Below are 25,307 nucleotides of genomic sequence, written 5' to 3' on the forward strand. Positions count from 1 at the left end.
TGAAAACAAAAAAAAAAGTTGGGAGAAAAGTGCGGCGGCGTAAAAAGTTAACGTGAAATCAAAACACGTAAAGGGGGTTTGGTAGAAAAGTCCCAACCAAACGCTTTCAGCCTGCGTCAACAAACACTCGACAGTGTGCACTCAACCGCTTGCTTCCTGTCTGTTTCTAGTTCGCGTCCTGAGATGAAGTTTGAGCTACCTGAGACCTGGGACGATTCTTCTTCTTGCTCCTCGGGCAGCTCGCCGCGCACTCCCGGAGATATAGATACCCCATCAACGCCTGCGTATCCGACTGACTTTGATGCGCAGTCTGTACCTGTATTTATACCCACACAGTCAAGAGCACCGCCGAGCGAGATATTAGGGGACATTACGGTTATGACCACCGATGCGGACTACGTGTTGACCGGATTCGAAACCTTTCGCCCAAAGTACGGACCTGGTAAAGTCTATGTGGCGCCTGCATTGAACGAACGCAGCGACGACTCGTTCGTTGAAGGATCGTTGTGCTTTGTCGCATCCGACAAGCTGTCGCGGCTAGATTCCTGGGAGGACGAGGGACGCACGAATTCGCGCATGCCATGTCTTGTCAGTAACAAACTTGGCGACGAACTGATACTTGCAAATGTCTATATCTGGAATGGAAATTCACTGCTGGGAGAGTTCCAGTACAGTTGAATATTGCTTTTTATTGTTTCAGGCGTTACTCTAAGGTGTTTGCTGTGGTCTAAGAGCCAGAGGTCTGTCTCTGTGTCGTGTATTATATGCTTAGCGAGAATACAGGATGCGGCCTGCTCGCTGGGCAGGTGGTTGTGCTGGCTTTTCTGTCATTTCCTGGACAGTTTCTGATCTCTATATAATGTATACTTACTCTTCTTCGCTATAAATTGAATTCATCTCAAAAGTGCATCCAATGTAGTCCTCAGTATGTTCGAGTAGTGCTTGCTTGATCCAATCACGTGATCTGAATTAAGCTTTGAAGTGTGTGTGACATCACTGTGCCAGTGCAAGTTCCTACAAGGCTCTCTGCTTGTTCGAACAAGGCACAATGGCAGACATTAAAAGGCGCCCTTTCGCTCTTCCTCCTTCTCTCCTCTTTTCTTTCCTCACCTCTCACTACTTCCACACTTCAGCAACAACTTTCTCTCGTGTCCCCACCCCAAACAATGGTGTTTTTCGGCAAGAAGAAAGCACGTTCTTCTCGTGCATCGCAACATGCTGCTGCGAGTCCCAAGCACGATAGCCCACCGAATACGACGCACGCGCAACCGCAGTCCTCATCGCAGAGCTCCTCGACGGCCGAGAGAGGCAACGGACGCCGCCCCTCCTGCGATGTCGACGAACACCGCGAACTCGACGATCAATGGAAAGAGCACATCAACGAATTTCATCTTGACAGGGTGCTCTTTTACTCCCGCCGGCCCGACCCGCGTATGTTATCCAACGCGCTCAACCTTGCGTACGACAATATCGCCTCTCGTATCGACAACCGGCAACAATAAGGACCAGCTAGGCAACGGATTAACCGCCAGGATCGAGTCCGGGTTTCTGTTTTTAACTGCCTATGATCGTGCTCTGTTTATAGAGATTTTCAATCGCTGGTTATCAAGGCTTCGCTGTCATAGCAGCCAACGTATGTATACTCTCTTCCTTGTTCCCTTGTTCCTCTGAGCTGTGACTGACTTTCCCTTGTTGATCTAGCTGTCTCCCCCCGCAGCATATCCCTTCCTGGAACGAACCAGAAGAGTCCTATACTTCGACTACTGCTCAGGCTAATACCCCAACATCTCATGAGAGAAGTGGTCTACCTCTACTGTATTCCTGTCTTGCCACTGTACAGAATACCCTTGCTGAAGTTATCTCATCGAACTACATGTTGGTATCTGCCTAAAGAAGTAACCTTACTGTCTGTCTGCCCCCCTTCTTCCCTGCTGTACGGTCGTCATCGGGCGTTGAAACCTTTGGCCTCTGCAATGTACTGGCTCGGAATATCATTCTTTCCTTTCCTGTGAAATAGGGTTATCTTTGATCCCGCCAAAACCCAAAAAAAAGTACCGAATCGCGCAGAGCCGGAGGCGAATCATTGAACCGGGCTCTGTCGCTTGATTTTCACGCGTGCATCCTCTCGTCGAGCTTGTCGCGTTCCTTTCCTTATTATTTTTGCTTTCCACTTTCCCTTTTTTTTTACAATTCATTACGGGAGTTCACTAGGGATCTTCTCATTAGCATTAGATTGCTAGTGGCTCCCATCACCCCAATCTCTTCTGTAAATCTGCATCGTAGATCCTTGTAGGAATTCAGTATTTCTGTGGTGCCTGTATATGTCAACGCTGTCGTTGATCTATCTACGGTTACCTGCAGCACCCGCTCCGTTCCCCTGTCTTGCTGGCTTGTGTTCGTATTTATGTCGATATTTACTCACTGCCTTCTTACACAAAGCAAGATCTATAATTACAAAACTCACTGCTGATTCCTCCGCTCCTTCAGCACCCTTTTCAAACTAATAAACAACGGCACAAGCCCCGGTCCCAGAAGCGGTAAATACACTGCGACCTTATGCTGAAACGGAACAAACATGTTCAACATCATATTCTTCTCAAACACCGCCTTCTTCGCCACCCTAGCCGCCGCCGCTGCGCGCCGTAAGCTGAGCTGTTCAGAGACTTTATTATACGCGCCCCTCCTCCGGCCGTGAAGGACGGCGACTGACTCGCGCCATTCGAAAAAAGAGCTGTCGAATAGATCGCGGACGGTCTGGGGAACGGCCATTTCCTTGAGCGAAGTGACGAGGTGCGAGAGAGCCGAGAGCGTGTCGCTTGCAGCTCGCAGGTTTGTGATTGTTGCGATGCGGGCGAATTCGTGCCGCATAGGTCGGAGCGTGCTGGTGGAGCCGGTGGTGGGGTCGGTGAGAATGAAGGATACGGGCGAAAGAAGCTTGTCGATTTGCTTTTCAAAGATCTTGGTCGCGGACGCGATCTCCAGAGCAGGCGATAAGATGACGCCACCCCAGTTTGCGATTGTGAAACTCATGGGACGAGAGCGAGTTGTTTTTTCCGAGTCTGGCAAGAGCAGATAGATGAATTGGAAAAACCCGACTTCGGCTGAGTCTTCTGATTTGAATGTGACAGGCTGGAGTTCGAATGAGTCCATGAGGGAAGAAAGTTGGTCTGCTGTGACCGTCGATCCGGCTAGCATGTCCGCGTCGGACTTTGAGATGTACTGGAATCCAATGTCAGAGTCGTAGGTTATCGACGACAGATATCTGCTGAGTTCACTGTTTTCTAAACTGGAAACTAGAGCTGATATCTGGGAGCGCCATGATTTCTGGGTCTGAGAATCGAGAACGCTGTCTGTGCGCGACGCTAGTGATTGCTCAGAATCCTGTCCGTAGGCGACTAGGAGAGTAAACGAAAAGTGAACCTGCTCAGAGTAAGGCGATCCCTTCACTAAGATTGATCCCGGAGCGTCCTCAACCGATCCCAGACGATGGCGATTGAAGAACAAGATATCGGCCTTGAATATACTCTCGAGTCCCTCGACGATTCGATCGACCTGATTACCACCATCTTCGGGAATGTAGATTGATATTTTATCCGTTTTCGAGATGCGCGTCTTTGGCAGGGGAGTCTTTTTGGTCCAGGTACAGTCCGCTTCGTAAGCTGTCTCTACCGCGGCGTGGGCTTGTTCGTCGCTAGCTTTGTCTCTTACCTTGATAGTGAACGCCGGGTTTCGATCTCCGCTGCTTTTTAGTAAGCTCTGCCCAAGTCGCTCGTTTACTGCTGCGACAGTGCCGGCGTCAGCGACACATGAAGAGTCGAGGTTGACGGCTATCGGTAACGAATGGTCAGCCAGACCCAGTCCGGATTCGAGCAGCGCGTTCAGTTTTGGGACCTTGGAGAGGGGTAGTGGAGTTCTGTGGATAGCGGTGGTTTGGTACCAGAGCGGAAGTCCGAGAAATAAAAACACGGCCTGTGAGAAGAGCAGTTAGTGAGATGTTTGCCATGATTCGACGGTCGGTCTGTATGGAAGGGATCTCCATACCCAAAATGAAAACACCACGTTCCGACGGAGCGAAACCGCTTCCGCAGGTTCGGGAGAAAGAGCCATGTTAAGAGCAGTATATAGTATTCGGTTCCTTATTCCTATCTGTAATTGCTCTTCATAAGGCTCTATAAAGAGGACAGCATGGTCTGATGCTGATGTGGAAAGAGTAGGTGGCAGTTGACTAAGTTTGTGTTTATTCAGGGGCAGGCTGCGCGTTGGCGACCGAAACTCTCAACCTGGAATCCATCGAGAGATTCTATCAGCGCAGAGTGTGTTCTCGCCGTCGATGGAAGTACAACACGGGCAGGTCAGGACTGTATAGATAATCAACTATGTACGTGCTGTATCCAGATAAACTTGAAGAGCTAGAGCTAACAAACAGCAGCGCGCAAGATGATGTGCATAGAATGCGCTCATCCGGTAACCTCCCTCTACACAGCCTACTCGTCCAACAACATCCGACTGACAGCATGCCCGAACTGCAACAAATTCGCCGACAAATACATTGAGCACGACAGCGTGCTGATATTCATCGACCTTGTGCTCATTAAGCCGCAGGTCTACCGACACCTTGCCTTCAACCGGCTCGCCATCTCGCCGCACCTGCATTCGACCGTGCGCAGGTTTTTCCTGCTGATTACGCTGTTTGATGTGTATCTTACGTGGGCGCGGGTAGAGAAGGAGGCTGCGCGGATGGATGTCTCGAGCGGGAGGGCGGAGACTGAGGCGCGGATTCTGCAGTTCCCCGTGCTGGGCCAATACCTGTTTTTCCTAGCCTACTGCGTGACGGAGACGGTAGTCACGCACTTTGCTCTACGATTTCTCGCACGGTATGCGGTCTCGAGAAGGAGGCTGACCACGGCAGACGACGACGGCAAGTCAGAATCAGAATACGACCCAAACATAGTGACGATAGCGCTGCTGATATCGTCCGCGACAAAGATGTTTCCGATGCTGATGGTGATCTGGACGTACGACATCCCTGCCGCGGCGAAGGCGATAGGCTGGGCGGTGAACGTGAGCACGATCGAGGCGCTGAATATCGTGCTGATGTGCGGGCATGTGAAGGCGATTGCGCTGATGGGCGCTGCGGTGTTTGTACGGCGGGCGGTGGTGAGGATTCTGGTGTGGGCGTTCATCAGCCGGAGCGTAGGCGGCGGTGTGTTTGATGAGCTGAGTGTGATCGAGGGATTATTTCAGCATGTATTATAGCAGCAGTGGTAGTGGTAATTACAGTCTTTCATATATTTACAGACCGTAGTGATGACTGAATGAGAATGTGTACGCATGACAAATCGATTACTCATCTGACCCCCACGCAAGCGATGTGCGGAGATGGGCGTGGGAGGCCAGGTACAGGCCACAGTTTGACTCCACAATCTTTGCTAATCCAGCACCGGGCAGAGCAGCGCAGCGCAGTCCCGGAACTCAGCGCAGACCAAAATTAGAGCCCGGGGAAAGTTCGAGAGAATGGACTCGGCGCAGACGCCGTCAGAAACAGCTGCTGCTCCGTCTAGAACGACTCCGCACAGGCTTCCGCCGACCGTCAATTCTTCTTCTACCGCTCCTGCGAATAGCGCGAACCCGCGCTCGCCTTCCGCTGCTGCTCTAGCAAACCCGTCTTTGTCGAGCTCTGGTCCCGCCGCGGCGGCGACTAGTCCCTACGTCACTGCCATATCCTCGAAATCAACACACCCCGCCGGCCCGCCGTCGTCGGCAGCGTCGGCGGCAGCGTCGACCACGCCGGCAGAGTCGACGTCTTCGACCTCGACGCACGTGTTGCAGCACGGCGATGCGCAGCCGAATCTGTCGGACAGCATGGCCGAGGGGGAGCAGACGCCGTCGGGTGCGAAGCGGAAGAGACAGCGGTCGCGCAAGGGACTTGAGAAGTTGTATGCGTGCGATGCGCCGGATTGCGGGAAAAGTTTTACGAGGCCTGAGCATTTGGCTCGGCATCAGCTGAATCGTGGGTCCACTTTTTTTTGTTTCTATTGATTTTTGAGGGAAGGAAGGAGGAATTACTGACTAGGTAATGTTTTATTTTAGACTCCCCGAAAGAAATTTACAGATGCACATGGCCGTATTGTACAAAGTCGTTTGTGCGAGACGATTTACGACTGCGGCACATGAAACGACACAGCCGACGCAGCAAACTGAACGAAGCCGAGGAGAGTCAGGGAAGGGCAGGGAGTTTACAACAGGATGGTATACTTCATCCAACACAACAGCAACAACAACAACAGCGACAAGGGATGGAAGGTTTGGGTATGGTTGGAGGGGATGCTATGGACATTGATCGGAGGTACTCGACTTCAAGTGTATCTCAACCACCACAGCAGCAGCCGATGATTGATTCAGTATATATTCCTGCGCAGTCGCCGATGAGTCAAGCTGCGAGTGGTCGATTCTCAATGACGAGCCCGAGGTTTCAAGCGGCGGTGTCTCCGCAGTTTAGTGAACACGATCATCATCTACCCGGGCAATCTCCGATGGCGCACGCTAGCAGTCGATTTTCAATGACGAGTCCACGGTTCCCGCACGCGGTTTCTCCACAGTTTAGCGAGCACGATCAAATGCATGCGCCCAAAAACCCGCCGTCGTCGACACACTCCAACTCGCCACGATTTCTTGGCAGTCCGCACAGCACACACGGTCTACTGCAGCAGCAGCAGGCCGGGACGACGGTGGAGAGCGGGTCGCCTTCGAACGAGGCGTCGAACACGACGGATTTGATCAACTGGCTGTTTTCAGACAGCATGTTGTCAAACACGCGCGACCTGTTTCTCCCCACTAGTTTCTACTCTGCGTTTGAATCGCCGATGGATCTTCCTAATCTGCTGACGCCGCCCACGCCGCCGCCAACGCGGCAGATGTCAGAGACGAAAAGACTGGACATACTAGGGCTGATTCCGTCGCTGGAAGGCGAGCCGGACATGGAGCTCGACGCGATCCACCGGTTCATCAACTTATTCTGGGACCGGTTTCATTTCCAGTTCCCGATCCTGCACCGTCCGTCGTTTGAAGCGGATGCGACGCCGGGCCCGCTGCTGTGGAGTATTATAATGATAGGCAGTCACTATGGAGGAGCGCACGGGCTGGCGCTGAAGATTGCGGAGCACTTGCGGTGGGTGATTTTTGGGAGTCCGGGGTTTCATCCGCCGGCGAAGATTTGGATTATTCAGAGTTTACTGTTTTTGGAGGTTTTTGAAAAGACAATGTCTACGCGAAAGTTTCATGAACGGGCGCATATCCATCACGCTACGACGCTGCAGTTGATTAGGCGAGGATCGACGCTGCTTGGGTCAACGTCGGCGTCGACGTCGTCGTCGTCCACGACGGCATCCAATGCCGGGATGGACGGGAGCTCGGAGGTGTGGAAGCGGTGGATTGATGCGGAGATGGCGAAGCGAGCGGCCTTCATGGCGTTTATTCTTGACGTGTGTCATGCGGCATTGTTTGCGCACTCGGTAGTGCTGTCGACGCACGAGATCCGGCTGTCGCTTCCGTGCGACGACAGCGCGTGGGACACGGTGCCAGGGGACCGGAGCCATGTGGTGCGGACGCCGACGATGCCGTTTCTGAAGGCGCTGAAGAAGCTGCTGAACCAGCAGTCGGTGGCGACGGGCCGGTTTGGAAGCGTGGTGCTGCTGTGCGGGCTGATGTCGCTGTCGTATCAGATGGAGCAGCTCGATTTGCAGATATCGTCGCTGGGATGGGGCGCGTTCCGGGACACGTGGCGGACGACGCTCGCGCCGGCGCTGGACTTTTGGAAGGCGGACTACGACCGGCGATATCCAGCGCTGGAGGAGCATGAGATGCAGCGGGCGGGGCGGAGCGTCGAGGAAGGGGGCTATGGGAGCAGCGCGCACCTGCAGCGACTGGTGCCGCCGATGTGGCACATGGCGCACATCTCTATGCGGGTGTCGATCTACGATCTCGAGATATTCTGCGGGGTGCACCGGGTGCTGGGGCGGCCGACGCGGTACGAAGACTTTGCGGCGGCGAAGCGGCGGATGACGGACTGGGCGATATCGGAGCGGGCCCCGGACGCGGCGTTCCATGCGGCTCAGGGGCTGTACGAGGCGATCGTGGTCGGGGACTTAGGGTCCTACTACCGGGCCGAGGGCTACGTGGCGGGCCAGGACGCGTTCGTGCACCGGGCGTACATTCTCGCGCACTCGGCGATGCTGGTGTGGGCTTACGGGTATTGTCTCGAGGGACCGGAGTCGGGTGCGTTGGGCGAGCGGGACCGCGAGGTGGCGGCTGCGGCGGCGGCGGGCCGGGTCCCCGCGACGTCGACGTCGGAGGGCGAGGACGAGCGGGCGATTGGGGCGGCCGAGCCAGGCCGCGCGTTTCTGGAGCGGATGTGCGCGTGTGGCACTGCGCGGGAGATGGCGAAGCTGCGGGGCAAGAGCAGGACGGTGGGGTTGCTGCGGGTTGTGATCGAGGCGCTGCAGTCGAGCAAGTGGCAGCTTGTGCACGAGGTGTGCGATGTGCTCAAGTGCTGCATCCAGCGGAGTCTGGGCCGGGACGAGGCGAGCGTGAGGGGCGGGCGGGAGTATTACGAGGAGTAGTGTTTTCTACTATTTGTGTATATTTACTGTATAAAATGGTGATGACGATGTCGGTGTTGACGATGATGCGTTTCTGCCATTGTATTGTCACATCCACGTGACCAGAGGCTGTGCAGCGGCTGTGCGGGCTGTGCGGGCTGAGGCTGTGCGTGGAAGCCGTCGAAGGGCGAATGGAAGGCCGCAGCGCCTGCAAACAAGCTTTGGCACTAATCCCGATCGGGCGACAGGGCCAGGGTTCGGATGGCGGCATGCGTCCGCACAGCGGCGCGCGGCGCTCGTCGGTGGCCCTGAAACGCGGCGAAGGCTGTGACTGACGCGGCCGAAATCACCGCGGGTCGGGGCTATAAAGAGGCCCCTTTCCGCGAGTTCTCTTCTCTTCCTCTCATCATCACATCTTCACTCGAGATCAATTGACCCTCTCATCCACACATCTCACCATCACAATGTCAAACAACGACTTCTACGGCAACTCGGAGGGCTACCGTCCCAACGAGGGCGACAACCAGGGCTACGACCAGCAGCAGCAGGGCGGCGAGGGCCAGTCCGGCGAGCGCGGTCTCGGAAAGGATCTGCTCGGAGCCGCCGCCGGTGGCTTCCTCGGCCACAAGGTCGGCGAGAACTCCGGCCACGGCACGCTCGGAACCCTCGGCGGTGTCGTCGCGGGCGCGGGCCTGACTGATTTCATCTCCAACAAGTTTGGCGAGCACAAGCAGGGCGGCCACAACGGCGGCCAGCAGGGTGGCTACGGCGGCCAGCAGGGTGGATACGGCGGCCAGCAGGGTGGTTTCGGCGGGCCCGGTGGTCCTCCCCCTGGCGGACGCGGCGGTCCCGAGGGCGGATTCGGCGGTCAGCAGGGCGGATACGGCGGACAGCAGGGTGGATACGGCGGCCAGCAGGGCGGATTCGGAGGTCCTGGAGGGCAGCAGGGTGGATTCGGTGGTCCTGGCGGCCCCGGTGGCCCTGGAGGTCCCGGTGGTCCTGGAGGATTCGGTGGACCCGGTGGTCCGCAGGGAGGATACGGTGGCCAGCAGGGTGGACGCTGGTAAGCACCATCATCGCGTCGCTACTTCACCTTTTACACACACAGAAAACCACAAAAGGCCGGTGTTTACTATTGATTACTTATCCTGAATACTGCATTGTACATTGTTAGAATATAATTGAAAATCAATCAATTGTCAAATCATCTACATTCCACGTAGTCTAAAGGAGGTCTAAAGAAGCCCCTGCGCGATCTCGATCCGATCTCAACTCAGCAGTCAGTAACCGGCAGGGTGCAAACACAAATAAAAAGGCCACGTTCTCCTCAGTTCTGCCCTACGTCATCTTATGTAATCTCTTACTCATCGATGACGTAGTAAATTAAGTCTCATGCGGTTAGGGATCCGCTATCACTCACTCTTTACACTACTACACTACTCTACACTTTACTACAAGGAGAAGTAGGGAAACATATTATTCGCATTAAAATACACCTGAACTAAACAATGATGGAAGAATCCATCCGATATCAGATATAACACTCTTATCAATCTCTCTCTCCTATCCTCTCACCTCGGCTCGTGAGAAAAAGAGGACATCAAACTCATATCCAGCCAGCAATAAGCATAACCCAAGGTAATAACGAGAATACAATCAATCAAACACAATCAAACAAACACAAACACAAACACAAACACAAACACAAACACAAACACAAACACAACATCTAGTGACTCTCGGCAACAACGCCCTCAACCGACTCTGGCACGTTTTCTTGCACAACCTCAGTCACCGTCTTGCCGTTGCTGTGCTCATGCACGATCCCCAGCGGCACCTTCGCCAAGCTCTTTGCATGGTCAAACTGCTCGTGCGCAAATCCCTCCGCCAGTCCAATAACCTCAAACAAAAGCTGCTTCCCTGTCGACAGCGACACATACAATCTCCCCGTCAACGGCTTGCTCTTGATATCAGTCTTACTCTTCTTGTCCTCCCACACCGCCAGCGCCCGCGACTTTGCCGCCTGCGGAATCGACAGCACGTACGCCGCATTCTCCTCCGCATGCGCCTTCGTCGACGCAACCCGGCTCTCCACAATAGGCTTCACTCTGTATACCGCATTAGCTCCAATGTAGTACAGTCTCGACAGCTCCGTGCTCGGTGCTCCAGAGCTAGCGGTCGTCGACGCCGCAGCAGCAGTCGCTCCGTCGGTGTCTGCCTTCGCCGCAGGCAGGTACGCATCCACAAGCGCAACCAGGCGAGTGTTGATAGGCGCAAGCACGGGATCGAGCTTGGCGCGAACAAACGGACGTCCCTTGGCGTCATAGAAAGAAGCAGTGCGCTGCTTGGCCTTGTCGACCGCCTGCTTCGTGGGCTCGACGACGGTGTCGTTGACCTTGCTCTTGGCTGCCTCGCTGTAGAGGTGCGTCGTCGACTTCACCGACTCCACAGACTTTTGCACCTGCGCCGGAATATCAGGCGCCTGCGTCGACTTGAACGCGGGCACGTACTTGTCCACCGTCGACAGCGTCGAGTCGCCGAGCATGTCCACGCGGGCGAGCACGGGCGACGCACGGGCGACTGCGGGTTCGACGTACTTTGACACGTACGGCTTTGCGGTCGCAGACGCACGCTGCACAAGTGGCAATGAGGCAGTGTAGGAGACGGTCGCGCCGACGACGGGGTAGGAGAGCAGGTGGGAGACGAAGGCGGAGGACTTGGGGGAGAGGGAGGGAGTAGCAGTGGCAGTGGCCTCGGGGGTCTCGACGGGTTCGGACATTTTGATCTGAATGTGGTTTGCTTGTTAGATGAGGATGAAGAAGAGAAAAGAAAGAGGAAGAGAAGAGAATATATAAGAAAACGACACACGTGAAAGTGGGTCTAAAGCCGAGAAGAAGAGAAGGTGGGTGGCGAGGTGCGAGACAGACTTACGATCGGCAGAGGCACGGAGGTGGAAGAGAAGAGGAAGTAGAGGAAAGTGAAGGCTGTGAAGACGATAAAGAAGAAGACTCTGAGATATCTTCTACAATAACCAACTAAGGATACAGAACCAGAGCAGCTGAGTGGAGAAGCGGTGGTGAAGGCGAGGAAGAGGAAGGGAACAAGGATCGCGATGCGGGCTGGAGAGCAGTGAGCGTGGTAGGAAAACTTAAAGCCGCGCGTTTCTGCTCTGCGCCGCACAGCCATTTTACATGTGAAAGTGCTGGTGCTCAGCTGAGTCTCCGACTGCGCCCGACTGAGCCCGACTGAGCCCGACTGAGCCCGACCGAACCCTCGGCCGGTGTTCTGAAGTTGTTCACAGTTGCTGAATATCGTGTTGTTGTTCTGTTCTGTTTATAACCGCTTAGATTACTGCTTCTGTTGTTCATAACTTCTTCAATCAGTGGCAACCTCATCGAACATCTGGCGATCTTCTTATCTTCGCCTCGCTTCCGCCCTGCAGATCTCTTCTGCACGTTCTACTATCTCGATCCCTCTTATTGTGCTGTATACTGTATTTACATCATCCATCTCTTCTACTCTACTTTGCCACTCATTCTCTTTAATTCATATCACCTCATACTCCCAAATATACAACCTGTCTTGACATCTCTCGGCAATCTGCCGAGGCTGACACCCTAACCCGCTACTCTTGGTTCTTGTTCATGACTAACCTCTTACATACTCAGTACAATCCCCTTCTATTTACATACCTCTCAGTTACCACGGCAACGCGCGTAAACACGCACACAAACATACTCTTCACTCATCCTCACTCACCACTCCTCATCTACACTCACCTCTCTCCTCCACCCCCTCCCTCCTTCCTTACTCTACTGCACCCAACGCACTGTCCACGCGATGCTGTCGACGCAATGGATGCGCTCCGAGCTCGCCTCCGCGCAGGAAATGGTCGACGATCTATACGAAGACTTTGTCTTTGCCGCAAACGATGAACTCGACTGGATCTCTGATCGAATGGACGGCATCCTCCATGACTCCAACTTCGTCCCGTATGTTGTTACTACTATTAACCCATTGCTCACTGTCGCCTATCCATTCTAATTCCTCAGACAATCAATCGACGACAGTCGCTTAAAGTCCAGCAGTAAACCACTGCCATCTCCCGCCGCTCACGACAAGGAAAACGTCGAGGTATGCGTCTCAATTCTTTTCATCTCATCACGTCTACTCACACACATCTAGCAGCACTCGAGCCCCCGCCGCCAATACAACTCCTCCATCTCCTCTCTCATTACCTCTCCCATCCTCGCCCGCCAGTCAATCCTCTCTGCCGTGGCCGAATTCGCTCCCGAACCCGCCGACCCTGTCTCTTCCTCATCTCCTATTCCCGGCCATGATCACTACATTGAAGGTGACTTCTTTGGCACCCGCGAGCGTGAGATCCTCGCCCTCGATCCCGGCAATGGCTCCATTCTCGACCATCACAGCAGTAGCAGCATCACTCATTCTCCGCACCACTCTGACCCAGCCGAAGCAATGGACGTCGACTCTGGCCTCCTCGACGAACTCGAGACCTCGGTCCACTATGACGATAACAAATCTGTCAACTTCCCTGCCGACAGAAGATCAAATAACAATTCGTCTCCCTTCCGCTCCGAGCATCTTCCTTCTTCCCCCGCTCAGCCACCTTCTCACCACTCTTCCTTTTTGGATTCAAACATGCAGCCTCCCGTCAAGACAAACAGATCTTTGCAGAGTCTCTTTAGCGAAAGCTCACTCTCATCCTCTCAGCATGACGCCTCCTTCTACTCTGCAAACGACAAGCAGAGCCCGGCGGATCCACGTACCACCCCAAACACCAGATCTAGCGCCGCCCCTACCTCCAGTGCTCATCGCTCTGGTCTCCATCCTCAATCTTCACCAAACACCTTCACGCCTATGCATATCAATCCTCTCGCCCAAAGCACCCCTTTCAATCAGCCTGCTCCTCGCTCTACTCCAATCAGCGCGAGCAGCGCTCGTCGCGAGCCATACTCTCCTGCCGTCGCCTCTTCCCCTCGTGGCATTTTGCGCTCTCCTGCTACCCACAATTTGAGCCAGACCCCTACAACTCCTAAGCCCTCCACCACCGCTTCTTCAGCTACCGTCCCGGCCACTACCACTGCTGTGCACCAATCCACCACCGTCACCACCGTGCCGCTCAAAAACTCGCCTGCTTCACCTCAGGTCACTTTCGCTTCTCTTCCGGCAAAGGCACCGTTGACCACCAAGAAATCTCTTGGAAAACGTGTGTCGGATCTCAGCAGTGCAAAGTCATCAATGACCCACAAGTCTTCGGATTTCAGTGACGAGCAGCAGATTTCAAATCACAGATCCGAGTCGTCTCGTTCTTCACCGCAAAGTGCGCCTAATCAGTCTACTCCTGTTGCTGTTTCCTCTGCCGCTGCCGCCGACGAGACTCAAAAGACGGTAGTCAAGCCTAGCGCTACTTCTCAGCAGTCGGGGATGACGCCGGCACGTATGCTCTACAACAATCTGCAGAGTCATAGCGACGATACTCGCGACGACGAGGAAGAAGACTGGATTCCTCTGTCAAAGACCACGCCAGCACCTCGATCCAGATTCTTGAACACTGCTTTGTATAAAGATGCTTCTGAAAAGGTAGCCGGCCGCGACACGCAGCGAGCTGTTGTCGAGGAGGAGAATGAGGAGGAGCCTCAAGTGCTGGAAAAGGCGGTAGAGACCAAGCAAGCTGCTTCTGCGTCTGACGCTCGTCCTGCTGTCCCTACTACTGAGACCAAGAACGGCACTGATGAGTCTGAGCGTAACCCTTCGGTGAACACTGCTACGACCACCAAGGAAGTTCCCAGATACCTCACCAGCACTACCTCCTCCAGACTCAAGTCGTCTCCCACCAAGTCTGTTGTCACCGGCCTGCCTCCTGCTTCTCCTCTGCGTCCACAGAATGGAGCAACACTCACTGGTCGTGGGTCGCCTCTCCGACCACCGATGTCTTTCTCAACAAGACCTCAAGGCTCACCCGTTCGCAATCGATCGCCTCTGAGAAACACAGTCTCCAGACCTGCATCCCCTCAGCGAAAAGCGAGTGATGAAGACAAACAAGCCAAGAAGCCTGAGACCGTATCGAAACTACCCACCTCGACCGCAGTCTCCCCTCTTCGTCAGCAGCCCTCTATCCGTCTTCAGATGTCACCCGCGCGCTCAAACCTCAGTCGAAGTGCGTCGCAGTTGACCATCAACCAAGCCAGCTCGATCGCCGTCGCGGCTGCGGCCGCCGTCCAGGTTAACGGTCACTCGCCGATGACCAGCGCGCTGCGAAATATGAAGAGCTCTACTGCTGATGTCTTTAGGCGTGCCCGGATGCTTCTATTTGACAATGAAGCAAATAATAAATCTGGTGGGAAACAGCAGCAGCAGTCTAGTTCTGGGAAAGAGCTTGTGCATGTGTCTGGTGCGGGATCGCTTAGTCCAGCAAAGAAAGTGCAGAATTCGACAAAAGAAAGCTCCGAGCAGTCGAGTGGGAAGGCATCCAAGAACATGTACCCCGATATATCTGCTTTGCTCGTCGATAACGCAGGGTCACCAGGTCGGCCGGCCAATAACCATGGCTACGCTGAAGGTGCCTCGTCTTCGAACCAGGGGTATATGTCTGCATCTAATCCTGCCAAAGCATTGTTTCAGGCGCCAAACGCTTTCCGCTCGACGGCTGCTGCTTCCTCAATCACATCTACCTCTCAAGCATCTACGGCTTCAGACGGGACCGCAAGCACTCAACGGACGTCGTTCGACAGCGGTCCTGAAAGTGGAGATCTGAAGCTGTCGCCCGCACACTCAAAGCCGACCGGCGCTGCTGCAGGAACTGTGGCTGCTGCCGCCGCGGCTATCAACTCTGCGACGGCAGGATCAGCCAGCAGTAGTAGCAGTCTTGGACTGAGGGACAACAAGCAGCAACCGACAACCAAGCGTGTCAAGTCTGTCGTGCGCAAACCTGCTACTCGGGCCAAGCAGGCGCCGGTGGTGGTTCGTGTGCCGATGGGAGCCCAACGCGAGCTCGAGCAGCAGCGAAAGTTCGCGCAGACCGCTACAGCGACAGTGCCTGCCAGCACTTCTCAGGAACCTGCTCCCGCTGAAGTGGCGCACCAACAGCCGAGCGTTAGCAACGAGGATGAGTCGCAGCCTGCGAAGAAGACGGAACAGAAACGCGAGATTGATAGACGACGACAGGAGAATGCACGACGGGCGGCGATGCAGCAGCAGCAGCAACAACAGCAGGCTGAGGAGAAGAAGAGAGCGGATGAGGAGGAACAGGCGCGTCGGAAGTTTGCTCTGGCTAATAGAAATAGTCGAGTACCTCAAACGCGGGCAGTTGCTAATTTGGTGGTAAGTACTTTCTGCTGTTGAAAAGAAAAGTGAGTCTTATTAATTTTTATATTAATAGCGCACCGAGATTGAGGAAGCGACGAAGCCTATGAAGCGGAATTTCCAGATCGATGGAGAGCCTGGTCGGCTGAAGAACTCTCTTGTGCCGACTACTGCTTCGATGCAAGACCAGAGCAAGCGTCGTCGCACGGACGAAATGAGCGGTTCTCCGATCGAGGCTAAAGTGCGACACTCTGTCGTGCGCAAGGATCATCTGCAAGGCGGTGGTGCGTCGGCGCCTGGTAGTAAAGCGATTGGTGGAAGGCAGGTGCCGATTGTCGAGGGCGTCAAGTTCTCAAACGAAAAGATTCGATTCGCTGGGTCTGCCAGTGCTGCTTCTTCGACCGCGTCGTCCCAGGAGAGCAACGTTCAACCTACATCCTCGTCGACGGCTACCGGCTCGGTTGGCGGTCCTGCGCGACGGACGACCAATTCGGGTGAAAACGGTGCGCTGCCTTCGACCACGCCTGGTCGGCCTAACTTGAAGAATGCTTCGCAGCACGGTAGTCATGTGCGGTTGTCGCAGCTGGCGGCTATGCCGGTTAACAGCGGAGATCATATTGTTCTTCCCGAGATCTATAGCGAGTAAGTGCTTTGTGATTTGTGCAGTTTGTATAGTTGCTAACAAGAGATTAATAGATCGGAAGATGATGAGGAGGACTCTGTAATCCTGGACTGGGCGCACTCACCATACCTCAGAGAAACTTTACGAAAACAGCAACCGATCGATCCGGACACTGTGTTCGGTCCTGTTCCTCCACTGTCTATGGAGGAGGTATTCAGGAACCGAGCCGGCGTGTCGGCAGCTAGATTCCGACCTCGCTCATCGTCGGCCAATTGGTCAAACAATGACCGTCTGACGCCGCAGGAGATCGAAGCCTATGCGCAAGAGATGGGGTATAATCGACCGCAGCCACAGCAGCAGGATGCAGAGTGATGATGTTTGTAATTTTTGATCATTGTGTTTGTTTTTGTGTTTTTGTCGCGAAGAACGATGTGCGTTTCGTTTGCTTGAGATATAAACTGGTTCTGGACTGCATCGATATTAGATATCGTTTATTTGAACCTCTGGGAGGTGAAAAGATTGAGTTTAGTATACCAATAGCATATTACGGATTTATCAAAAGTTGTTTATTGGCCTAAAGTAGGATGTAGATTAGAAGTGATAAATGATGATGAACTCCGATGAATGCGCCAGTACAAAAAAAATGCAGGAGTGAGTAGAAGATTATATATGCACGACGTGTTTGGACATGATCTCGCGCTTGTTCTGCTGCTGTTCCAACTTGAGCAAATAATTTTCTCTCTGAAAGACTTTGATCCCCAGCTCTTTAAAATACGAACTCTTCGGCTCAAGCTTGAGCCCGCGCTCGATGCACTCCTGCGCCTCGCTAATCTTGTCGATCGCAAGACACGCCTTCGCGGTGCGGTAGTACGCTTTTGCGTTTGCAGGCTGCCGCTTGAGCACCTCTGCGCAGTCGTTGATCACGCGGCGGTAGTTTTGCAGCTCGAGGTTGCAGGCCGCGCGGTTGAGGTAGCAGGAGGTTACGATGTCTGCCAGTTCTTTGGCGTCTTTGGCGGCGGCTTCGGAGGTGTCGGTGGTGTTTAGGTTGATCTTTGTTCCCGAGGTGGCTTTCGAGTCAAAGTATGCTTCTGCGATTTCCTTCTCTTGTTCTGCAGTCATGTTGTCCGGCAACTCCTCGATCCGCGAGGAATTTGTCGAGTCCGCTCCCTCTCCCTGCGTAGGCTTAACCTCAGGCTTCCCAAGCCCCGTCATAATCGCCTTTGTATAAAACTCCACCGCGTCCTTAAAACTCTTCACCTGGAACCGCTCATTCCCCTGACTCTTGAAGTTCCGCGCAATCTCGACCGGCGAGCCTTCGTACGCGAGCGCCTGCAGCGCCTCCAGCATCAGATTCGAGCCGCCTTCGCCGTCGGTCTGGTCGAGCTCGGTCATGAAGAGCGGGAGACGGTTGAGGTCCCGCATGAGCTCGTCGGTCGAGCTGTCGGCGTATTTGAGTTGTGGGCCTGCTGTTGATGCCATCTCTGGTTCTAGATAGTTTCGATTTCTTGATTTGAGGGGATTGCCTTGGTGGGTGGAGGGGAGTGGCTGATGAAATAGTCAGAATATCCAAGTTCTTCAAAAACAAAATAAAAAATTCGATGGGAGTTCCAAGTTTCGCTTTCCTCCCAAGAGTTTCTGGATCAGTGATTTTTTGTAGTCTCTTCAAATCTCGAAAATACACAACACATAACCCCGTCTCTCTACACAATATATAGAAAAAATTATAATGAAAAAAAATATACACGCTTTCATCAATAATCACCGACAATAAACTAAAAAACAAAAACGCAAAAAAAAAAAAAAAAAAAGAAAACAAGTCGCGAGACTCTTTTATCTCGGTAACGGGGAATTGAACCCCGGTCCCCCGCGTGACAGGCGGAAATTCTAGCCACTAAACTATTACCGACTTGTTATCAAAAAAAAATTTATGTGCCATTATAAGCTGGTGTGCACGTAGAAGGTTTTGCTCGTTTTGTCGATGATTTTGGGTGGGAAGGAGATGGGGAGGGTATTTCAGACTCTGTAGGTTTTGGAATAGATGTGGAAATTGGATTGATATGATATTTAGAGGGTATGTGGTGCTTTGTAGTGAACGGTGGACCAGGGCAATACCTGGAAGGGCTGGATAAGAATAAAGGGGTTCGTACTCAAAAATCATCTCGAGAAACAATCTACGCTCTCTTCGCTGAGCCAGGCACCAGTTAACACCACAAAGCGCATAGTCTCGTCTCCCGATTCGGCTTTGATTTTTTCTAAATCTAAGGCTGTGCTGTGTGGCTTTGTTACGATATATTTTTGGTAGTGTTTGGATTTTTGGTATGTGTTTTGGATGGCGGGAGGAGTGCTTGTCGAGGATCTTGATTTGTTTATTTTTTGAGGAGCACCTGTCATTGATTGATTGTCTACTAAGACTTGACTGCGTCGCAGATACTACAGCCTCTGTTTACATTGAAATTGCAAAGAAAAGAATTGGGCAGTATAGACACGATAAAAATGGAACGCAAGGCCCCGAGATCAACGTTCACCAACTCGGCCCGCGGCACGAAGCCATACGCGAGACCGGCGACGGCGACGGCCACGCCTCAGCGAGCAGCGCAAAGGAATGATGAGAGCGGCGCGACGCCTACGCGGGTAAGTTTCTGTGGGTTGGGTGCTGGCGGTTGGTGTCGAGAGAGATTCGTGGAACGCTAACGAGGTCGAGGGTGATAGACACCGGGTGGAAGTATTTTCTCAAAGATCTGGACGATGTTTACGCCTGGCAGGAATCCACAGCAGCAGGATGGAGAAGAGGAGACGGCGGAAGATGGGCTGGAATCAGGTGCGGTAGAAGACGAGACTGAGAAATCGACCGACGAGGGAAGCACGGCAAAGCCTTCTAAATTGCCATACCTATTCTCGCCCGCGCAACCGCGTTCGTACCAGCAGTTTACCACGCCATCTGCGAACCCTCCGTCGCCGTTCAGATTCAATCCAGAAGAGTCTGCGACACCGGTAGCGAGTCGTCCGTCGCGGGGATTAGAGTCGCCGTCCGCCTCGTCGCCAACTCAGAAGCTGGAGAAGTTTTTCCGCATAAAAGGCAATGAACCGTTGTCGGAGATCGAAACGGAAGGCGTGCTGGCGTTGATACGCCAGGCGGCCGAAGAGGCGCAAAAAGAGCAGAACGGAAATGCGGATGAGAAGGCGAAAACCAGCGGCTCGCCCTTGGCTACAGAGATCTCACAGCCGCGCGAGCAGACGCCGCCAATGTCGGTAGCTGAGCGCCTGTATCCTTCCGTGCCGACGTTTGCGACTCCTTCTCGTCGCCGGCCGTTGGTGCTGGAGTCGCAGACTGTGCGCGCGCCGCGGTATAATCCGATCCTGACGCCCCAGAGACGGCGAGCAATGACGCCTACTCATATTCGCCCGCGCGAGGTCGAGCTGCCGTCGCACTCGACACCGTTCAGAGCTCGTACACCTAGAGCTACTAGCGCATCCACTCCGGCGATTTCCTCGCCTTCGTCGACTTCTCCGCGAGCTTTATCAGAAAGTAAAGAGACTGCTGGTGCCACTGCCGCCGCCGCCGTTGTGCCCGCGCCTACTCCGAAGCGAATCTCGACGACAGCGAGCACTCTGTTGTCACTAATCAGTCCTGTTGGCACATCGCAGGAAGTCGCGGCGGCGATCGAGGAAGACCGCGAGCGCGTGATCGACCCTGCGCTCCGTCCGTTCGTGAACCCGTACGCTGCCTCGGGCACGATTCATCGGACGCCCAAGCGTGCGAAGAGGAAGGAGTCCGTGCTGGGACTGAGCGCGAGCGTGCAGCGAAAGCGCACGAATACGAGCGAGACGCCGGTGGCGAAGAGGAGTGCGATTGAGGAGATTGAGCGGACGATGCCGAGCGAGGAGAGGGCGTCGGTGTCGGCGTTTGAGAAGGCTGTTTCGACGGCTACGCCGGTGAAGGCGCCGGTGGCTGAGAGTAGCCCGCTGACGACGCTGGAGAAGATAGAGAGGGAACCTGACGAGGTCCCTGCGGCTGTGGGGGTGAAGGATACGGAGGCAAAGACGACGACGCCGCCGCCTGCGTTTTCGTTTGACAAGTTTAGGCCTTCGAAATCGTCTAGTCTGCGTGAGAGCGTGGTGATGAGTCCACCTCAGAGCCCGACGAAGAAGGAGGAGAAGAAGGCGGAGGAGAAGAAGACAGAGACGACCGAATTCAAAGTTACACCTCTTCCCGGATTCAGTGGTCCACCCAAGATAACAGCTACTGCAGCTGCTATTCCTGTTACGGCAGTGAGCAAACAACCTGAACCAGAAGTTGAGATTGAGCGAACACAGGAGCAGGCTAAGGCGCTGGCGACGATGGATTACAAGGCCTATGTCGGGAGGTTTTTCTTTTACCCAGTCCAGCGCGCGGAGGGACAGCAGAGTGCGAGTGAGAAGGCGCTGGAGGCGCAGGAGTTGCTGTATAGCACGTACAAGATGAAGTATAACTTCACGGCTTAGAGCAAGTAATAATAAACCAATAATTTCACATGATGCTTTATATTTGTAAGATTGTAGTTATAAAGAGGAGAGAAAAGCTGCTACGCGAGCGATGGCGTCCTCAGCTGCGTCGGACGCAGAGCCAGGCCCGAGATTATGTCTTCCACCAGCAACAACACCACTTTTCTCCGCCCAATACTCGGGCTTGACGAAGCGTTTCCATCGGCCGACCAAATCCGGTTTGCTCACTTCAGCAGGCATGAACTCGTCCGCTCCCGAGACAAGGACAAGTAGCGGGCACGACACTGCGCCAAACGTCGAGCTGAGCACGGTGTCGTCAAGATCGGAGGAGAAGAAATCATCGTCGCCTTCTTTTTTTGCGAGGGAGATCCAGCGGTCGGCGGTGATTGGGGTGTCGAAAAAGAGATCGGAGTATCGTTTGGGAAGGATTTCGGCGCCGTTGCCGGCGGCTTGCTGCGCGAGAGCGTAGGTTAGGAGAGGGGCGGCTTGGTCGGGGAAGAGAAGGTGCATTGCCTCGCGATCTGAGACGGGGGCTTGAAGGATTGCACCGGAAAGGAGGGGGGAGGTGGAGTCTGATGATGATGACCTGCGCACGAGAAGCTGCATCGTGTCCTGGCACCCGGTCGAGTGTCCCATGAGCGCGATCTTGCTCCCTGCAGGTTTCCGCCGACGGAAATAGTCAACCGCCTGCGCAATTTCGTCTGCGTCGCGAGCGAGCGTGCCGGTGCCCCAGCCGCGGTAGGAGGACGAGATAAGGACCTGCGCGACGGACCATCCCATCGGCGCGAGTTTGTCCGCGAGCAACGGCACGTAGGGCACTGTCTCGAGCCCGTCGCCGAGGCCGCCTACGAAGAGAAGAACGTTGTCGTGTGTCGCGGTGCCGTACTCAAAGGCAACGAGCCTGGGGGTGTATTGGTGGAGCACTCCGGTCGCCATGGTCTCTTTCTCTTCTCTTCTTGTCGAGCGGAAGGTGTTCGCGGGGCAGTTGCGTCATTGCCGGGCGAAGTGGTTCAGGGGCGGCGGTTTATTCTGGGTCGCGGTTCCCGGGTCCAAACCCTTGCCCGCAGCGCTGCCCGAAACCAAAACCAAAACATCGCCGCTGGGCCCTGATCGCATCGCGGCTGTTATTGTTTTCCTTTTTTCTTCTAGTTTGGATCACAAAGGCTCACAACGCGCGACGTGTCGGCCGTATTCGGAACGCGTAAACAATCTGATTTGCAGATCAAGATAATTATTCTTCGCTTTGCAAAGGCAACTACTTACTATCACAATGACCTCTGATCCTCCTGCTCCGGATCAGCACCCGCCCTTCCCCTCGTTCACGTTCACGGACTTGCTCAACGCATCAGACGACGACGAAGAAGACGATGCTTTCTACACCTACGCCGAATCGACAAGCGATTCCTACAGCGCAGGCGACTCGGCCTCGTACAATACCGCGTCTGAAGGCGCGTCGATAGGGGCCGCGGCCGAGGGCGGTGATAACGCGTCGCAGGCAGAGCGCGAGTTTGTCGCGCAGACGTTGGCGGATATGGGGAGGGGGAGTGAGGCGAGTAAGTCTGGCGTTTGGGTTCCTGGGCTGCCTATCCACCTCGGCGGAGCAGAGTCTCTACGGACGCCTGCGACGCCTGTTAAAATGGAGGACGAGGGGGAGAAGAACGCGCCTGAGACACCTGCGCCGTCTACGCCTGGAACAATAGATCTTGCCGACGCGATCTCCGGTCTACGAATCGACGACAGCAGCAAGCGTGAGCCAGAGGAGCCGCCAAAGGAGGAAGAAGATAGCTCGGGAAAGACGATGCTGCTGTTGTCGCCCTTATCTTACAATCACGTTTTCTCGCGCAAATGGGTTGCCAAGCGGTATCTCTCATCGATCGTCGAGCGGCCGCAGCGGTTAAATGCTACCGCGCTGGGAATCGGGGCTGCGATGACGCTAGTCGACGATGATGACAGCAAGGGCGGGTTCGTACTGGAATCCTCCACCCGCAGCGTTGATCTCAACACCGCGCTACATGTGAAACGCGTGCACGGCCAGAAATGGCCGCGCGTGCTGGCCGAGCTGTGCGCGCAGTCAGAAGGCAAGCTTGCAGAGGGCAAGATCGAGGTTCCCGACGGCTGGAACTCGGGCGATATCTATCTCGGCCCGGGGACGTTGCCGGCACTGGAGGGGGTCGTGGGCACGATTGAGGCGGGGGTTGATTGTGTTTTTGGAGGGGATGCGAAGAAGGCTAGGCGGTGTTTTGTCTGCGTGCGTCCGCCGGGTGAGTTGTCTCTACATGTGTTTTATTGTGAGGTGTTGAGCTGATATTTGAGGACAGGCCACCACTCGCATCCCTGTGCGCCGTCAGGATTCTGTCTAATCAACAACGTGCACGTTGCGATCCAGTACGCAGGCTTACAGCACGATCTGACGCACGCCGTGATTCTCGACTTTGACCTGCACCACGGCGACGGCAGCCAAGACATTGTCTGGAAACGGTCTGGTTTGGAAGACGCCGACGAAGAATTCGAAGCCACCGAAGAAAGCGCAGAGACAAAGTCGAAAGCCAGTCCGAAGATTGGCTATTTTTCGCTGCACGATGTGAATTCGTTCCCGACAGAGGTCGGATATGCGACTGCCGAGAACATCAAGAACGCGTCGGTGTGCTTGATGGCTCATGATTTAGCAGTATGGAATGTTCACCTGGAGCCGTATTCTACGCCGGCGGAGTTTGACGCTCTGTACGAGACCAGGTACTCTGAGCTGTTCACCAAGGCGGCGAAATTTCTTGCTGCTGCCGAGGAGCGTGCTCAGAAGGATGCAGCCGAGAACGGGGGCGAGGTCAAGTTCAAGGCAGGCGTGTTTCTGTCGGCAGGATTTGACGCCTCCGAGTTTGAAGATAAAGGGATGCAGCGGCACGGGGTTCATGTGCCGACCTCGTTCTACGCGCGGTTCACGAGCGACAGCGTCGCGCTTGCGGAGCGGTATTGTGGCGGGCGAGTGCTGTCGTTGCTGGAAGGAGGATACTCTGACGGCGCGCTGTGCAGCGGGGTGATGGCGCACTTGGTGGGACTGCAGAGCGGGCTGGCGGGGTGGAAGGACGAGTACGCGAGTGCGAACGTGGTGAAGCAGCTCGAGAAGGGGTGTAAGCCGCGATGGCACGCGCCAAAGAGCGCGGCCGCGCGGGAGAATTGGGTCGTACGGGCGATCGAGGTCGGGCGTGGGTTGAGACCCGATGGCGGGGTGGTGGGTGAGGATAGTGGGTTCAGCACGCCTGTGGGATCTGCTTTGAATTCGCCGGTGAAGGGCACGCCTATGACTGCCGGCGGACGCGTGCTGCGCGAACGGCGGAGTACGCCTGTGTATGCGGCGGGGGGAAGTCGCGCGTCTCCTAGCAAGAGGGTGGAGACGCCCGCACCTAGCAGGAGGGTGGATACGCCCGCGGTTGCGAAGCATAAGATCGTGCGGGAGGACGGTGCGTGGAGGTTGGTGGATGGGTTTGAGAAGTTGAATGTGCAGGAGCAGCAGTAGTAGCAGTAGTGCTGTTTGTGTTTTCTTAGTTTGGGTTGTATAATTAGGCGATTGCTATGGGTAGTTGCTGGCGTCAGGATATATTGTTTGAGATTTAGCCGTAACGTACATGTAGACGTTTATTTTTGTATAATTAATGGAATATATGAGTGAGATGCACTTTTTTTCGTTTTTCCTTGTACCTCCTAATCAAATAGGATATGTGAGATCATCAGTTGATGAGCGGGGTTTCCTCACCGCGAACAGCGTTCTGGACGTTTTCGATACCGTCCTCGATCGAAGCCTGGGCATCAGCAGGCAAGAGTCCCTTGAATCCCGTGGCAAACATGACGACCGCGCCCTGGACGGTCAATAATGAGAAGTATTGTCGCCGCTCATTGCTACTGCCGTCTGTCTGTTTGATCTATATATTTGCTGTTCAGAGATTAGATATAGAATAAAAAGAAGAGGATTTATTTATTTTTTTCTTGGTTTTGCAATACGGTACCGCCGCGCGCTCTTGATACATCAAATACAAAAACACTCTGCTCTCTGCTAAGAAATATAGCAAAATGAAACAATGAAATAAAAAAAGTAAAACAACAAAGCAATGTAACATCACAAAAAAAGAACAATACAACAAAAATATTACAGTAGAATAACACAACAGTACAACAAGCCAGCGCAACAGCTTGTCAGCATAAATCAGAACAGAACAACATCAGAGAAGCAGATACAGAAAAGACAGACAGGAAGAGCGCGCATAAAGCGACTGGTGCCAGGATCGGGA

The 25,307-nt window shown here is 54.3% G+C and overlaps 13 protein-coding genes and 1 non-coding gene across 14 annotated transcripts; 9 read left to right on the forward strand and 5 right to left on the reverse strand.

Moving 5' to 3' along the window:
- Window positions 1–22: 22 nt before the first annotated feature.
- BZA70DRAFT_285008 (uncharacterized protein) lies at window positions 23–1,021 on the forward strand. The gene has a single exon (XM_064913657.1). The coding sequence runs from the start codon at window positions 184–186 to the stop codon at window positions 676–678; it is 495 nt and encodes a 164-aa protein (XP_064765810.1). The 5' UTR covers window positions 23–183; the 3' UTR covers window positions 679–1,021.
- A 122-nt stretch (window positions 1,022–1,143) lies between these two features.
- BZA70DRAFT_297631 (uncharacterized protein) lies at window positions 1,144–2,051 on the forward strand. The gene is made up of 2 exons (XM_064914570.1): window positions 1,144–1,633; window positions 1,702–2,051. Exons 1-2 carry the CDS (start codon window positions 1,216–1,218, stop codon window positions 2,010–2,012), a joined length of 729 nt encoding a protein of 242 aa, XP_064765811.1. The 5' UTR covers window positions 1,144–1,215; the 3' UTR covers window positions 2,013–2,051.
- A 236-nt stretch (window positions 2,052–2,287) lies between these two features.
- On the reverse strand, window positions 2,288–4,234 carry BZA70DRAFT_93499 (phosphatidylinositol-glycan biosynthesis class S protein). Its single transcript, XM_064915547.1, has 2 exons — window positions 4,042–4,234; window positions 2,288–3,969 (listed from the first exon to the last, which is right to left on the reverse strand). Exons 1-2 carry the CDS (start codon window positions 4,105–4,107, stop codon window positions 2,461–2,463), a joined length of 1,575 nt encoding a protein of 524 aa, XP_064765812.1. The 5' UTR covers window positions 4,108–4,234; the 3' UTR covers window positions 2,288–2,460.
- Window positions 4,235–4,437: 203 nt separating this feature from the next.
- BZA70DRAFT_300277 (Arv1-like family-domain-containing protein) lies at window positions 4,438–5,702 on the forward strand (the record flags this gene model as incomplete). The annotated part of the gene is made up of 2 exons (XM_064914700.1): window positions 4,438–5,193; window positions 5,622–5,702. 2 exons carry the CDS (start codon window positions 4,438–4,440, stop codon window positions 5,700–5,702), a joined length of 837 nt encoding a protein of 278 aa, XP_064765813.1.
- On the forward strand, window positions 5,622–8,695 carry BZA70DRAFT_307718 (fungal-specific transcription factor domain-containing protein). Its single transcript, XM_064914837.1, has 2 exons — window positions 5,622–6,010; window positions 6,091–8,695. The coding sequence occupies exons 1-2, from the start codon at window positions 5,863–5,865 to the stop codon at window positions 8,616–8,618; spliced, it is 2,676 nt and encodes an 891-aa protein (XP_064765814.1). The 5' UTR covers window positions 5,622–5,862; the 3' UTR covers window positions 8,619–8,695.
- A 226-nt stretch (window positions 8,696–8,921) lies between these two features.
- Window positions 8,922–9,818, forward strand: BZA70DRAFT_285017 (uncharacterized protein). The gene has a single exon (XM_064913658.1). The coding sequence runs from the start codon at window positions 9,062–9,064 to the stop codon at window positions 9,662–9,664; it is 603 nt and encodes a 200-aa protein (XP_064765815.1). The 5' UTR covers window positions 8,922–9,061; the 3' UTR covers window positions 9,665–9,818.
- Window positions 9,819–10,299: 481 nt separating this feature from the next.
- BZA70DRAFT_285019 (uncharacterized protein) lies at window positions 10,300–11,735 on the reverse strand. The gene has a single exon (XM_064913659.1). It carries the CDS (start codon window positions 11,374–11,376, stop codon window positions 10,327–10,329), a length of 1,050 nt encoding a protein of 349 aa, XP_064765816.1. The 5' UTR covers window positions 11,377–11,735; the 3' UTR covers window positions 10,300–10,326.
- Window positions 11,736–12,804: 1,069 nt separating this feature from the next.
- BZA70DRAFT_93535 (uncharacterized protein) lies at window positions 12,805–16,118 on the forward strand. The gene has a single exon (XM_064915548.1). The coding sequence runs from the start codon at window positions 13,077–13,079 to the stop codon at window positions 15,960–15,962; it is 2,886 nt and encodes a 961-aa protein (XP_064765817.1). The 5' UTR covers window positions 12,805–13,076; the 3' UTR covers window positions 15,963–16,118.
- On the forward strand, window positions 15,751–17,112 carry BZA70DRAFT_285023 (inner centromere protein). The gene is made up of 2 exons (XM_064913660.1): window positions 15,751–16,565; window positions 16,620–17,112. Exons 1-2 carry the CDS (start codon window positions 16,030–16,032, stop codon window positions 16,915–16,917), a joined length of 834 nt encoding a protein of 277 aa, XP_064765818.1. The 5' UTR covers window positions 15,751–16,029; the 3' UTR covers window positions 16,918–17,112.
- On the reverse strand, window positions 17,113–18,302 carry BZA70DRAFT_285024 (uncharacterized protein). Its single transcript, XM_064913661.1, has one exon. The coding sequence runs from the start codon at window positions 18,022–18,024 to the stop codon at window positions 17,209–17,211; it is 816 nt and encodes a 271-aa protein (XP_064765819.1). The 5' UTR covers window positions 18,025–18,302; the 3' UTR covers window positions 17,113–17,208.
- A 77-nt stretch (window positions 18,303–18,379) lies between these two features.
- Window positions 18,380–18,451, reverse strand: BZA70DRAFT_t94. Its single transcript has one exon. It is a non-coding gene; the product is annotated as a tRNA-Asp (tRNA).
- A 289-nt stretch (window positions 18,452–18,740) lies between these two features.
- On the forward strand, window positions 18,741–21,056 carry BZA70DRAFT_285027 (uncharacterized protein). The gene is made up of 3 exons (XM_064913662.1): window positions 18,741–18,861; window positions 18,973–19,176; window positions 19,255–21,056. The coding sequence occupies exons 2-3, from the start codon at window positions 19,039–19,041 to the stop codon at window positions 21,025–21,027; spliced, it is 1,911 nt and encodes a 636-aa protein (XP_064765820.1). The 5' UTR covers window positions 18,741–18,861; window positions 18,973–19,038; the 3' UTR covers window positions 21,028–21,056.
- On the reverse strand, window positions 21,054–22,004 carry BZA70DRAFT_285028 (uncharacterized protein). Its single transcript, XM_064913663.1, has one exon. The coding sequence runs from the start codon at window positions 21,961–21,963 to the stop codon at window positions 21,085–21,087; it is 879 nt and encodes a 292-aa protein (XP_064765821.1). The 5' UTR covers window positions 21,964–22,004; the 3' UTR covers window positions 21,054–21,084.
- A 152-nt stretch (window positions 22,005–22,156) lies between these two features.
- BZA70DRAFT_93682 (histone deacetylase domain-containing protein) lies at window positions 22,157–24,702 on the forward strand. The gene is made up of 2 exons (XM_064915549.1): window positions 22,157–23,288; window positions 23,346–24,702. The coding sequence occupies exons 1-2, from the start codon at window positions 22,298–22,300 to the stop codon at window positions 24,536–24,538; spliced, it is 2,184 nt and encodes a 727-aa protein (XP_064765822.1). The 5' UTR covers window positions 22,157–22,297; the 3' UTR covers window positions 24,539–24,702.
- Window positions 24,703–25,307: the final 605 nt, after the last annotated feature.

This window comes from Myxozyma melibiosi (genome assembly GCF_037950935.1).
Source record: "Myxozyma melibiosi strain Phaff 52-87 chromosome Unknown BZA70scaffold_15, whole genome shotgun sequence".
NCBI classification, from domain to species: domain Eukaryota; kingdom Fungi; phylum Ascomycota; class Lipomycetes; order Lipomycetales; family Lipomycetaceae; genus Myxozyma; species Myxozyma melibiosi.

Bases quoted from the DNA above. Each gene is read 5' to 3' on its own strand.
- BZA70DRAFT_93535 (XM_064915548.1), top strand. From the start codon at position 13,077: ATGGACGTCGACTCTGGCCTCCTCGACGAACTCGAGACCTCGGTCCAC.
- BZA70DRAFT_285023 (XM_064913660.1), top strand. From the start codon at position 16,030: ATGAAGCGGAATTTCCAGATCGATGGAGAGCCTGGTCGGCTGAAGAAC. The intron at 16,566-16,619 runs GTAAGTGCTTTG...AGAGATTAATAG, and splicing joins CTTCCCGAGATCTATAGCGA to ATCGGAAGATGATGAGGAGG.
- BZA70DRAFT_285024 (XM_064913661.1), bottom strand. From the start codon at position 18,024: ATGGCATCAACAGCAGGCCCACAACTCAAATACGCCGACAGCTCGACC.
- BZA70DRAFT_285008 (XM_064913657.1), top strand. From the start codon at position 184: ATGAAGTTTGAGCTACCTGAGACCTGGGACGATTCTTCTTCTTGCTCC.
- BZA70DRAFT_93682 (XM_064915549.1), top strand. From the start codon at position 22,298: ATGACCTCTGATCCTCCTGCTCCGGATCAGCACCCGCCCTTCCCCTCG. The intron at 23,289-23,345 runs GTGAGTTGTCTC...ATTTGAGGACAG, and splicing joins TGTCTGCGTGCGTCCGCCGG to GCCACCACTCGCATCCCTGT.
- BZA70DRAFT_93499 (XM_064915547.1), bottom strand. From the start codon at position 4,107: ATGGCTCTTTCTCCCGAACCTGCGGAAGCGGTTTCGCTCCGTCGGAAC. The intron at 3,970-4,041 runs GTATGGAGATCC...CTCTTCTCACAG, and splicing joins ACGTGGTGTTTTCATTTTGG to GCCGTGTTTTTATTTCTCGG.
- BZA70DRAFT_285019 (XM_064913659.1), bottom strand. From the start codon at position 11,376: ATGTCCGAACCCGTCGAGACCCCCGAGGCCACTGCCACTGCTACTCCC.
- BZA70DRAFT_285017 (XM_064913658.1), top strand. From the start codon at position 9,062: ATGTCAAACAACGACTTCTACGGCAACTCGGAGGGCTACCGTCCCAAC.
- BZA70DRAFT_285028 (XM_064913663.1), bottom strand. From the start codon at position 21,963: ATGGCGACCGGAGTGCTCCACCAATACACCCCCAGGCTCGTTGCCTTT.
- BZA70DRAFT_285027 (XM_064913662.1), top strand. From the start codon at position 19,039: ATGGAACGCAAGGCCCCGAGATCAACGTTCACCAACTCGGCCCGCGGC. The intron at 19,177-19,254 runs GTAAGTTTCTGT...CGAGGGTGATAG, and splicing joins GCGGCGCGACGCCTACGCGG to ACACCGGGTGGAAGTATTTT.
- BZA70DRAFT_307718 (XM_064914837.1), top strand. From the start codon at position 5,863: ATGGCCGAGGGGGAGCAGACGCCGTCGGGTGCGAAGCGGAAGAGACAG. The intron at 6,011-6,090 runs GTGGGTCCACTT...GTTTTATTTTAG, and splicing joins GGCTCGGCATCAGCTGAATC to ACTCCCCGAAAGAAATTTAC.
- BZA70DRAFT_297631 (XM_064914570.1), top strand. From the start codon at position 1,216: ATGCTGCTGCGAGTCCCAAGCACGATAGCCCACCGAATACGACGCACG. The intron at 1,634-1,701 runs GTATGTATACTC...TTGTTGATCTAG, and splicing joins TCGCTGTCATAGCAGCCAAC to CTGTCTCCCCCCGCAGCATA.